We start from the raw sequence: 13,469 nt of genomic DNA, 5'->3' as shown, positions 1-13,469 counted from the left end.
CCTTAAAATATGGACAATAACAAACCTGCTAAATTCCTTCCAGAATCTCTGTGTAAAAGAACAGTACCAAAAAAGATGCGTCACAGTTTCTGGATGATCCCCACAGAAAGTACAATTAGTATTTATGTCCCTTTTACATTTGACCATGTAGTGACTGGCTGGATAACATTTATGTAGAATTTTAAATGAGACTTCTTTCACCTTATTTACAATCAAATATTTATGGGGGACCATCCAGACTGTCTTCCACTTGATATCTGGAACATATCGGTTCCAATAAGATGTTATATATGGGAGAGAGACGATATCTTCTTGGAATAACTACGTATTCTCTTATTGCTGTTACCAAGTTCCTGTGAAAAGCAGATTTTTCCTATTGGTGACTCAGCTGGATCAGGGAGAGTGACTGAGGCAGATATTGAGCTGTCAGTGTTTTTATATAACATTAAAGTCCCTGAGGGTATGGCACCAAGCACCACTGAGGATTCCACCTTTTTAAGTTCCTGTATGGTAGGTTTATGTAAGGTATTTAAGGTGGACGCACGTAATCAGCGTCAGGTGTGTTGTTAATCATAAGAAGGCAAAACGTTTGTGACCGCTGCGCTTTTATCTTAAAATGTTTGGAACAAAGACCAAAAAGGACAAGATAAGTACTGCTGGAGTTATTGGACTGTTTAATTAATTCATGCATACCAGAAGCATCGCGTCACCCCCGCTAACAACCACCTCAGTGGCTTCAAGCCTACGCTTGAATTTTTGTTTTTTGTTCCCTGTTATACTGATCATAAAGCTTTTCCCCCCCCTTTTTTTAAAATAAAAACCATCTTGCTGTTGCCCTGTTTTCTGATTTTATAGCTGAAGATGTTGTACAGTAACTAACCCTAACCCCTAAATTTTAAATAGTTTAAAAGCATGTAGAAGAGGATATTTAGGCAAGTCCATTTCTCCTTTTGTTATCAAGAAGCACGGACAAAAAGGAAAAATAACCCTGAATCATTGGTCATTGGTCCCCACCAATGCCAAAACGAAATCTACGCCCACTGTCTCTTCCATTGCCGTTTCACTCCAAACGTAACAAATGTCCAACTCAGACAGTGTTCTCAATTTGCATTCACACACAGTGAAGTTGCAGCTTGTTGGAAATGCATCTCCATCCATCCAGTCATGATGATGGTGTTTTCTCCTTGCTGATGCCTTTTGCACATACTGCTGTTGCTGCTGGACCCCTCGCTGCTCAGGATACTGCTGTTGTCTCGTGACCTGCCATGTTGTTGCTTTTGGATCTGCATTTCTCGACAGTCAAGTGGAGGGTGCGTCTGTCCTCTCAGTAAGTGAGTGAGACAGTAGACAGTGGTGAGGAGGGCTGTGTGAAAGCAAAAACACATAAATATGCCTGACACCCGTAAACGAAGCAGCATCTGGCTGCAGTGTAAAGACTCTTTTGTTTGTCTTGGTCTCGTCTCGACTTCGTCTCATCTTGGTCTTGGTCTCGTCTCGACTTGGTCTCGACTTGTTCTTAGTCTTGTCTTGGTCTCGATACCCTCTGGTCTTGGTCTTGGTTTTGGCAGTCTTGACTGCAAGTCTAGTTGCACCAGTGGTGCCATGAGCAGTATCTATCTGCTGCTCATCAGCTGCTATGCCGTGGTTATTGTCACAATGTGGTGTATTTGGATCACTCGATCCTAAGTGGATATGGATATGATCCAGGATTGGATGTTTTGTATAAAATTTGAAAGGAACAATTGTTCCTTTCCCCTTTGCTGTGTACTCTGCTGATGCTGTTTTCAAAACCTACCACACTCATGTACAGTATCAGTGTCACACTGAGATATTTCAAAGATAATAATAATACATTTTATTTGAAAGCGCCTTTCAAAACACTCAAGGTCACTGTACACATTAGAATAAAAAGCAACATAAAAACAAGCAGTTTACACAATCGTAAAAGCATAAGACATAAACTAATTTAAAAGAGCAGAGTGGAGAGGTTATGTGGGATAAGCTATTTTGAACAAGTGAGTTTTGAGTTGGGACTTAAAGAGAGAGAAGGAAGAGATATTTCTTAAATCAGGAGGTAGGGGATTCCAGAGTCGTGGAGCAGAGCAGCTGAAAGCCCTGCTCCCCATGGTGGCAAGACGGGGGGAGGGGACGGAGAGTGAAAGGGAAGAAGTAGATCTGAGACAACGAGATGGGGCGGTGATCTTAACCAGATCAGAAAGATATGGAGGGCAGAGATGATGAATAGCCTTAAATGTGTACAAGAGTATTTTGAAATTGATACGATATTTGACCGGGAGCCAGTGAAGCTGCTGCAGAACAGGAGTAATGTGGTGGATAGAAGGGGTCCTGGTGATGATACGGGCAGCAGAGTTCTGGACGCGTTGAAGCTTGTGGATGGATTTTTGAGTATAAAAATAACCTGAATAAATACAAATAAAGGGAAAGAGCTGTCCAGACCTCTGTCTCTGACCATCTGTGTTAACACTTGAAATCGGAAACATGTAAATGTAACAAACATGTTAAAACATAAGAAATCAGGAAGGGGCAAAAAAAGCATTTTGCTAAAAAAAGATTTAGAGCAGAAGTTTTTAAAATGAAGATATATTGCATTTATTTACAATTAAAAACACACAGAGCAGAAAGTGTGTTACTGTTTTACATCCACAGACACACAAGAAAAGAAGCCGGCAACGTGAGGTCAAGTTATGGCAATTTTATTTGTGTATTTCAGTACATGTATTCAGAATAGAGTTTTTAAAAACAAACAAACGTCCCAAGTCAAGTTTGGGGGGATTTTTGTGAAAGAAAGGTTGAGAGAGGGGGAAGGAGGAAGAAACTATTGCTCTCCTTAAACTTGATGCTGCTGGGTCAGTTTTTTCTCAGCAGTCTGCTCCAGAATCCACTCCTGTCCTCGGCTTTCTTTTCTTTTTCTTTTGCCTTCAGCTCTTTTAAGGTTTTGTTTAGCTGCTCCTCGGCATCTTTAAATGCTTCTTTCAGCTGCTGTTTGGCCAGTTTGACTTTCTGTTTCAGGAGCTCTTTAGCTTCCTTTTTGTGCTTTTGCATTTCTTTAAGTGCATCTTTGCAGCCTTTCTTGGTCACCTCAGACGCTGTCGTTTCTTTCTTGAATACCTTCAACTCAATTTTCTCTTCTGCAAGTTCTTCTTGCACTTTCATCAGTTTCTTCTTCAGAGTTTCACTTTCCTGTTTTGCCTCCCATTTTCCATGTGTCTCTTTTTCTATTTCTTCCTCTGTTTCCAGCAACTTCTTCCTCATGTTTTGAGTGAAACTCTTTGTATTTTCCATTTCTTTCTTTGCTTCCTGTATTTTAAATTTCTCTTCCTCCAACACTTTTTGAGCTTCCAACAATTCTTTCTTCATATTTTCAATCTCATTTTCTGCCTCATGTTTACGTTTTTTCTCCTCTTCAAGTTGTTGCTTTACATGCAGTAATTCCTTCCTGAGTATTTCAGCTTCAGCCGTTACATTTTCAGCTTCTTGTGCTGCCAACTGCATTTTCCTTTTCTCCCCTTCAAAAGCTTCCTGCACCTCCTGTAATTCCTGCATCACATTTTCTGCCTCCTTCTTTGCAGTTTGATATTTATTTTTAGCTTCTTGTGCTGTGCTTTTCTCTTCCTGCAATGCTTTTTGAGCTTCCAACAGTTCTTTCTTGATGTTTTCATTCTCATTTTCTGCTTGTTGTTTTCCCATCTTCTCTCCTTTAAGCTTTAGACCCACATGCAGTAATTCCTTCAATACTACTTCGGTTTCAAACTTTGAATTTTTAGCTTCTTCTCTTGATTCTTCTGCCACTTCTTTTAATTTGACATTTTCAGCCTGTATTATTTGAAATTCTTCTCGTAGTTTAATCAGCTCAGACTGTTCTGTACTGTATGGTGACGCACTCACCAATCCTCTTCTCGATCTCCCTTGATTCATTTTGGCCTTTTAAACAAAGGAACCAAAGTTTTGTAGAGAAGTGAAGTTTTCGATGTGTTTTTTTTCTTCAACCGTCGTCTGTCCTGCACAGAGATGCTGCTGTAGATGTGTCTCTAGCTGTGTCTGGATAAAATGAAAAATGCTGTAACTAAGTGCTTGTGTTGCACAGTTCTACGAAACATTCCATTCCATGCATGCTCCGCCCACATGGTCAGGAATGTCAGGTGCTGCATCACCAAATGCTGCTCCCGTTGCCTAGCAATAACAGCTGTTTACTTTTTGGGGTCTGGTTCATTATTTAATAAAGAAAACATGTCCAAGTATTGCAACCATGGTGCTGAGGCTCAGTGCATATTCTAGCCTGCTGTGTGGGTGGGCAGCTAGAAATCACTGGTGGGCAACATGAGAGAGGAGAAAACTGGAGCAGCCAAGCAGGGAGCTGCAGGTTGCTGGTTTGAGTCTCTGTTCAGATGCTGGTGTCTCCTCTCTCTGAGATGTTTGCAAACAGTCCCAGATAAAACAATAAGGATAATAAACAAACACGTGACTAAACTAACATTTATGACACTGATATGTTTCATGTGATGGCCTCTATACAGCAGTCACTGCAAGCATCCACATCAGCACACTTACTTTTCTTTAAGCAGGCGTGCTGGGGTCCTCCTAAGGAAAGTTTGAGAACTTCATTTCCTTCATGCTGGTGAACTTTTTACCAAATTTTTTCATCAAAGCTTCTCCATCACTGACAGCGATTGTTTGGATCTTCACACTCATCTCCATGAACCCTAAAAATTGAGTTTCACTTTGCTCATATAATGCCAGGAGTGTCTCCATATTCCACAAAAGTCTATGCAAACATGTAACAGTATCCCATATTCATAAAAATATTATTGATATTATAACAAAAGCTGTCTCCACCACAATTGTCCCAATTGCTTTTTTAAACAGGATTTTCAACCAGAGGATTTCCCTAAAGCTTAATTTTTTAAATATTTTGTAGACAACAGAATCATTTCAGAAAAACTCAAAATGACTGGTGTCAATATTATTTGCCCCACAAAAAAGGTCAAATATAAAAAAATATTGCAAATATTGCACAGTGAAAAGGCACTACAGCTCAGTTGTTCCCACTCGCCTTTGTCCTCCTGTTTCCCCTCCCTCTCCCCTCCAACGAGGAGTTAAACAGTTTGATGGCGTGTGGGACAAAGGAGTCGCTGAATAGGCTCCTCTGATTATTTACGAGCATGTGCAGAGGATGCCCAGCATTTTCCATAATGTCCAGCAGTTTCTTTAATGTCCTTTTCTCTCCCACTATCACCAAAGTGTCCAGCTTCATGCCGACCACAGAGCTAGCCTTCCCGATTCGTTTTTCCAGTCTGGATGAGTCCTTTGCTGTGCTGCTCCCCCAGCTGTTTCTGGTTCTGTTTTGGTTAAGTCCTAAGTAGTCCTGATTTTGAACTGTTGTAGTCCTGTTTTGAGGGGAGAGATGATGAATAGCCTTAGATTACTTACTGGATCCACCCCAGATGAGCTGCTTTTGCAGTTCCAGGAAACCTGTACTCAGACCCTAAACCCTGTGAACCCATTAAAAACCAGGCGCCCAAAACGTGTTCCACAGCCCTGGTTAAATGAATCCACCCAAGCAGTCAGGCGTCAGTGTAGGAGAGCAGAGTGAAAGTGGAAGAAAGACAAATTGCAGGTTTCTTTTGAAATGTTAAAAGAATGTTTCTCAGGTCATTGTGTTAAATTGTCATAATCGCCGTGTTCTTTAAGACTATCAGCTCTACTCTAAACAACCCTGAAAGCCTCTGCTGACACATGTCATCAGTTCCTTTCTTTCTTTGTAAACAAGGTCGAGTCTGTCAGGTCAGCAATAGAACTTCCTACAGATGACCCATCAGTGTTTATTCCATGACTGTAAACATGTTTCCATTTGTCACTTCAGTCTTTACTCTGAAATACAGGAAATGACATCATGGCTCAAAATCTTTATTTAACTTTTTTTTTAAAAACTTTATTTAAGAAGTTAAACAAAAAGAACTTTAACAAAATACATTCAATAAAAACTTGAACAACAGGAAACTGATTTTTCATCCAACCACTGAAAAAAAAGGTAATGACTGAACACAAACAGAAGAACAATTTATAAAGATTAACATGGAACTACAGGAACAGTTTGATTCACAGCCTCATTAGAACTTTAACTTAAACTTAAGGAGAGCCGACCTGAACTCTGTGGAGCCTGATCTCCAGGGTTTTAAGTTGGACTCTGAAACCAGAGGATGTCTCTCTCTCTTCAGATTCACTCTGATCCTGTGATGGGAACGGTTTCAGCCCTGCGTGATCGCGCTGATGTTTGCACAGAGCAGATAATGAAGTGAATGTTTTGGCACAGTGGTAACAGTGAAACAGTTTATTAGTAACGTGGGATCGTTTGTGTGCAGAGTATGAACTGAGATTACTGAAGCTCTTGTCACACTGCTCACAGCTGTAGTTTCCTTCCATGTGTGTACGTTCATGCTCGTTACGACTACCTGACTGTGAGAAGCTTTTGTCACAGTGTCTGCACTTGTATGGTTTCTCTCCTGTGTGGACTCGTTTGTGTGTTTTAAGCTGACCTGCAGTGGTGAAGGATGACCCACACTGATCACACCAGTACACATCTTCTCCGGAGTGAATGCGTACGTGTATATTTCGGCTCCATACCCGGCTGAAGGTTTTTCCACAGATGTCACAGCTGTATGTCTTAACTCCAGAGTGGGTAACTAGATGACTCTGTAAGTTGCTACTTTGAGTAAAAGCTTTGCCACACTGATCACAGCTGTAAGCTTTAACTTCACTGTGGATGACTTGGTGTCTTTTTAGGACATTCTTCCAGGAAAACGACTTTCCACACAAGTCACAGCTGAACGGTCTCTCTCCAGTGTGGATGAGCTGATGTTGTTTTAGTTTAGACTTCCAGGTAAAATCCTTCCCACACTCGTCACAGGTGTATTTTTTCTCTCTCTTTCTTCTGTGAGGTTTGTCGGCCTCCTGAGAGCGCTGACTTCTCGGTCCACGTTGGTCCTGCAGTGACAGAGATACAAGCAGAGGCAGTGAGTGAAATGCAGTCATTAAACAAACTGAAGCTTCAAACTCCCTCCATTAACACTAGTTTTAAACCTCAAGGTGGAGTGTGGCACCAAACACCTTAAAGGTCTCTTATCCCCACCTACTGGTAGTAGTAACACATTACATCCAACCTGCTGTTAAAGATAATTAATCATTGTTCAAACACTCTAAAATCATGCCCATCCCTCCTGCCTGTGCACAAATATTAATGCTAACACACTCAGAATAGTAATAAATGTTTACCAGGTCTGTACTTTTTTATATTTCCTGTTTGTTTCCTATTATATATTTCTATAATTGTATAATTTATTCGATAATAATAAATCATATGTAACAGTTACTAGCTTGGTTCAGTGAAGGATGATGTCAGAGTCTGACTGTAACCTGACGTTTTTTTTTACTTTTACTCGCTACATTAAAAAAAAAATCTGTATTTTCTACTCCTTACATTTTCAACACAGGCTTGTTACTTTTGGTTTAAGTCATTTGAGGGGAGTTATTTCATCACTGCGGGCATCAAAGATTAAATTGATTTGAGCCTAAACAGTAACACATGAAATCCAATCCTGCATCATACACCAGGCTGTGTGGTAAAGTCCTATAAATGGAGCATGTAACGATCACTGTAACACAAACCGTAAATTTTATCTGAGTTTAAAGGTTTAAATCACCATCAATTTCATCCTTCTATGATTCAGAGTTTGGCGACATCCTTATCATACAGAGTTCCGTTGGCTGAGTTGGGGAAAAGTTCTCAATAGAGTTTTTGAGCTCAGCAAAGAAATCTATCAGTTCATGGTGTGAGATTATTATATTATCTTATGCCACGTTATACCCCTAATTAAAGATAGTGAAATTATTACGTAGTTTTAGTTTGCATTATTCTCCTGACTTTGAAGAAGGTGACAACTATTACAGTTATTAAACTGATTTGTATTACATTAGACTGCTGATTTATTGTGAATGAGTGATATTGTTTTATGATGCATTATACTGCTGAGGTATAAGAAATACTGTTTTCAGAGAGTCATGGCCTTATTTGTCTGATTAGAAGAGAACAGAGCATACCGGAGAGGTTTTCTGCCCCATCTCATCAGGAGGAGATAAAACAGGGAGCCAAGGCCGTCACTTAGGCGCCGTAAGAGAGAAAGAATGTGAATGTTTAGGTTTTATGACTAGGTGGAGGGGGGCTGAAGCTATAAGAATGTGAGAAACACTCAGACGCTTCGAGATCAGGCGGACACCCTCCCGCGCTCATCTCCCCTCCGGATGGTTTATGCTCAAAAGTGTTGAATTGTATGGAATAAAAGATTGTTGATTGAGCATTTATACACCGAGTATTGTCCTTCCTTCAGCCCAAAGATCAAAAGAATTGGGAGATTTAACAATGGACATGGCATGTATGATGCAGTGAAGGCATTTCAAGTGAAGCTGTCACAAATGCACCAGTGCAACCTGTCTCACTTTCCCTGTTGCCAAGTAATGTTGAACCAAGTCGGCGCACTTTGCTGATAAACTGAGCGCACTGAGTTCGCGGCGCTTTGGTGACTGTGAAGCACAAAAAGAGAATTTCAAGCTTCTTCTTTACGTGGAAACTGCACCTGTGCAGATTCAGATGGAGCTGCAGTGTAATGGTACACTCAAGGCAAAGTACGACACTGAATGGCCTGCACAGTTTATTAGTTCCATTCCTGCAGCAATGCCCCAGCTCCGTCTACATGCAGCTCCAACCTTGTGTATGTTTTCATTTATTTTTTCTGGGGTTTTTGCAGCATGTTCATATTTCTAACTTGCATAATTTTGACAGGATATATTTTTATGAAGATCAAAACATTTAAAGTTAAAGTTGATTTTTTTAAGTTTATTTATTCTGGAATAAAATTCCTGTCTGTTTTTATTCATATTTCTGTTTAAAAAACATGGTTTTAGTGTGTTCAATAAATGTTTATCTTGTTTGGCCCGCGACCTAAAGTGTGCCTTGAGTTTTGCTCCCTGTGCAGTTGAGTTTGACACCCCTGGTGTAGAGGATGGAAATCAGCCAGGACAACTCATGAAACATCTGCAGACATCTGGTTGAATTCAGTTGTGTACATCCACAGAGAGCAGCAGGTCAGCTGATCACATCCTGTACATTAAGAGCATCGACTGGAGCTCTCAATAGAAATGATTGTGAGCTGTGACTCTTTTCCCCACACTGAGCCACTACAGCTGATTTTAGGGTTGAATCCTGCTGAATCCCACTTTAACCTCTTCCCTGCCCATTTTCCTCTTTAGAGGCAAAGTCACCCTCTACAATGTAGGCATTGTATTATTACATGAATATTACATTACATTAATATAGCACAAGGTTCAGTTAGTTTTGCATAATATATATATCAGTACTTCATCTTTTACCCCTTTAAGACCTACCATAGAACCAAGAGCTTATGTTTATATTTTTACTAGAGATGGCACGATACCACTTTTTTATGTCCGATACCATAAATTTGGATATCTGCCGATACCGATATGAATCCGTATTTTTTAATCAACAGAACTGTTTTTTTTTTAAATATCTTGCTGTTTTTGTATAAGTTCATACTCAAGTTAAAAAACAAAACACTAAAGCTATTCTGTTATACCTGTATGCAAAAAATACACAGCACCCAAATATTTCATAGTTCAGTAATAGTGATCAATCTAATACACTTAATCCTACTCCATCCTCCCTATTCTGGTATTTTAAGGAGTAAGTAACCTAAATAATAGGGCTCTAAAACTCCCAGCAAAAAAAAAAAAATAGATAGGGAATCACCCACCCTCCACTTCATGATGCTTAATCAACATAATCAACTTTAATTTGATGCAGTGTGAAAAAAGATTCACAGAAATCAATTATTTTTCAAGAATAATTAAATAGATTCAACATCTTTCTTCAACAGAATTGCAGACTGCACAGATGGTACCTTCCCAAAGGAAAAAGTAGTAAAGCTTACTAGGGTATATTAGGCTTAGTTACTATATACAGTCATGGACTTCTATACATTTTACATCAGATTAAAACTTTGGGTGTAAGATTCAGATAATTATTTATTAAAATCTAGACATTTTAAATGAGAATAAGAAAGAAAAGGATGTCTTTGTGCCCCCCTTTTCCCTGTTAATGCCCTATCGGCCACCCTGGCTAAACTTTGCTAGATCCGCCCCTGCACAGTTACCAGCCGTCAGCTAGAAAAGGATCCTGGTGTAGAAAGTAATATTAAATAAATTCTAACAACAGCTTATCAAGGTTAAACGTGCTGCTGTTGTTCAGCTGCTGGTTTCCTCTTTCTGGCGCGAAGTGGGCAATAAACAAACAAGAGAGACGGACTCGCGACAGAAAAGCCGATCAGCTGATCATGATTTCATGACTGAAGTAGCAGCAGGAGAGGGAGGGGGAGAGAAGAGGCAGTCGCTCCATATATGTTCCATCGCAGGAATGCTTTACAAACATTCAGAGACGAACTTACACACTTGCTTTACTTCTCTCTGGGATAACTTCCTCGGAGATGAAATGCCGGATTGGTAGCGAGGCTACAAATACACACAGCCGCTCTATCACGTGAGCACACTGCTCCGACGTGCTACGGTTATGAGCCGAGTTACGCCATGTCGCAAGTTTTGTGAGGTGCTTTTTTGAAATTTAATGGATCGGATTACATTTTTTATTTCTCTCCGATATCAGATCCAGTAATTTACGTCAGTATCGAACCGATACCGATACGTGATATCGGATTGGTCCATCTCTAATTTTTACATGCCCTTAATGCAGGGCTCTAGAGTGCGACCAATTTGGTCGCAAATGCGACCTGCGAACTTTATATGCAGAACATTGTAGAATATTTTGAAGGTTATCTGCTATAAAAAGCCAGACAAGGAAAATCTCCTTCATGTTTTTCTGTGTTTTATTCTCAGTTACTTTCACACAAAGGCATCTGCTGTGATGTTCACAATTCTGAAGAAGTCAGTACTGATAAATGATCAGAATTATAATATTTCTGACTGTCTGAGGCTAAGTTGCATCGAATCGGGACTTTGAAAACCGGAATCGAATGGATTATAGAAATCAGTGATGATACCCAGCCCTAGTGAGCAGCCTAGGCACGACAGAAGTGGATGTAGCTGTAATAGGAAAAGAACTATTGCTAACTTTTCTGTTAAGTTAAGGCCTGATCCTTCTGAAATTCATAGCCAGTGCTCTGACACGGTGTCATCAATCTTTGAATGCTGAAAAAGCACAGTGTATCTATTCCAACATAGGAAGTGCTATGAACAGCAAAGCGTGTTTCTGGTATATTATGTTTTTTTGCTGCAAGTGCTTTTTATGCAATTTCTGCAAATACATATGTGGAAGGAAACGTGACCTAGGGCAAGCTGATGGCATAAGATGTAAGTACAACTATTCCTAAATAAAATAATTGTGTTAGCTTAAGTGCAGTTCTACCGGGATTTTAAAATTGTTACGCAAAACGGAGCATTCCTGCTCCAATAGGCCTTAAAGGGTTAATGGAGTATTTCTTAACACTAGTATCTGTCACCTTCTTTGTCGAACTCATTGTTTTCTCTGCAGTGGCTGAGCTGAGTCCAAGTAGCGTAAATGTTCCCCTGCTGCTCCGTCAGACTCTTCTCCTCCTCCTGATCAGCTGGGACACAAAACAGAACTTTGTTAGGCTCCACACTGCACTGAAGAGTCAAAGTGTCTCATATGTTCATCTGAGAGCACAAACAACAAATTTTAGCTTCCCTGGGTGAGCAACTTGTTTAAAACATACACAAAAGGTTTGAGCACCGATACCAAATTCAGCAGTATGGCACACCAGTACCAGGAGAGCAATTCCTCTTTAAAAAAAGCCCTGGCAAAGAACAAAAACAGAACAATCGATGGACCTGCATAAACGAGTACAGTGTTTCCCAACCACTGTGCCGCGGCATATATACGTGTGCCGTGAGAACTGATCAGGTGTGCCGTGGAAGATTATCCTATCTGAGTGGGTGTAGAAATCTGAGCCATGATCTGAGTAACCCTCATCACTCAGTCACACTCCGATTCTCTACTTATATCAAGTCCATTGCACTACTTTCAAGCATTCTGCAACCTGTCCTCTAATTTATTCTTACTGTCTTACTATTTATATTGTTTTCCATGCACAGTTGGTGTGGAGCACCCACAATTTAGTTGAATATGTACAAAGACAATAAAAGACTATTCTATTCTATTTTAAAAACTCTGCAGTACTTTTAAAACACAGATCCCCTCTTGGGGTTCGAGGCTGTATTTGTTTTAAAAATGAATCTCTGGTATCTCTGGCCTATCATTATTATTTTGCTAACAGTTAATCAGGCTCATTTACTGAATACTGATCAGAATTTATCAAATTATCTTTGAAATGATTCTAACAACAGGCCTCTCAGAGTGAGGCCAGTTTTTACAATCACATGCCCTGTGGGCTGACACAACTTTGCTGATAAGACAAAGGCAGCTGTGTTTTAGTCTGGAATACATTTATTTTTTACCTTTCTTTTAAATTGATTTCATTATAGCACTTTTACCGCCAACATATTTGGATTTTTTGGCGCTGGAAGTGACCTTATATTGATGATGGCTGGCGTTAGCTAGCTAGCTAGCTAGCTTGGATAGCGCGCTGCATTCAAAAACTATGCAGGTGCCACACAGTGACAGAGATGCTAACTAGCGCTTAGTAACAGACTAATAAAATAATAGAAACTCTGATTACACTTAGCTAATTTAAAAGCTTTCTTCTAATAATAACACTGTTTTCTTCTCTGTGTTTCATTAGCATTTGTTAATATTTTCTTGTAAATTAGTTTATAGCAGCTTGACTTGATGTAGAGGCTTTTTCTTTCAACTGGTTCACAAATAACTGACAACAGAGACCGAGGAGAGCAACAGAAAACTTCACTCAGGAGCTAAATTCAAGATTGACTGAACTCAGATCAAAGTTACCTTAGTGCTTCACTTTAGATGAGGAAGAAAAATAAACTAAAACACAAACACAATGAAGCGGGAACTTCGCGGCTTCTTCTTCTTTGGGGTTTTTCTTTGGCGGTTAGAGCTTTAAGGTGCATTACCGCCACCTGCTGGACTAGATGGTTCTTAAACTAAAACTAGACATTTAAAAGTATTTTAATAAACAATAAAAACAAAGACAAAATGTTTCAGTGTGTTATATTCATGAACATAAACATCAGATGGCTTCAGCTTACGCTTACCCCCATTTATTTAAGAGATTTTGCTCTCTGCAGGCGAGGATTTTTTGTTTAGAGGATCTTTGTAAGCCTGTATTTACTTTAGAAGAAGGGAAGCACTTCTTCATTCTACAGAAAATGTGACACATTACAGATGAGTTCATAAAAAGTGTCTCTGTCACTCTTTCAAGGCTCTG

At 39.7% G+C, this 13,469-nt stretch overlaps 2 protein-coding genes across 2 annotated transcripts; both read right to left on the bottom strand.

The window, feature by feature from the left end:
• Nucleotides 1–2,698: 2,698 nt before the first annotated feature.
• Nucleotides 2,699–4,139, bottom strand: LOC146700137 (uncharacterized). Its single transcript, XM_085471383.1, has one exon. It carries the CDS (start codon nucleotides 3,934–3,936, stop codon nucleotides 2,869–2,871), a length of 1,068 nt encoding a protein of 355 aa, XP_085327509.1. The 5' UTR covers nucleotides 3,937–4,139; the 3' UTR covers nucleotides 2,699–2,868.
• A 1,782-nt stretch (nucleotides 4,140–5,921) lies between these two features.
• Nucleotides 5,922–13,262, bottom strand: LOC146700136 (uncharacterized). The gene is made up of 3 exons (XM_085470211.1): nucleotides 13,031–13,262; nucleotides 11,604–11,708; nucleotides 5,922–7,002 (listed from the first exon to the last, which is right to left on the bottom strand). Exons 2-3 carry the CDS (start codon nucleotides 11,619–11,621, stop codon nucleotides 6,148–6,150), a joined length of 873 nt encoding a protein of 290 aa, XP_085326337.1. The 5' UTR covers nucleotides 11,622–11,708; nucleotides 13,031–13,262; the 3' UTR covers nucleotides 5,922–6,147.
• Between the last annotated feature and the right edge of the window lie 207 nt (nucleotides 13,263–13,469).

The sequence above is a fragment of the Copadichromis virginalis genome, linkage group LG10 (genome assembly GCF_057382275.1).
Source record: "Copadichromis virginalis isolate Kocher_CV1m ecotype Utaka linkage group LG10, C_Virginalis_male_GT1.1, whole genome shotgun sequence".
In the NCBI taxonomy this organism is placed as follows: domain Eukaryota; kingdom Metazoa; phylum Chordata; class Actinopteri; order Cichliformes; family Cichlidae; genus Copadichromis; species Copadichromis virginalis.
The sequence above is the reverse complement of the archived record's forward strand: the minus strand, read 5'-3'. Positions and strand labels throughout refer to the sequence as shown.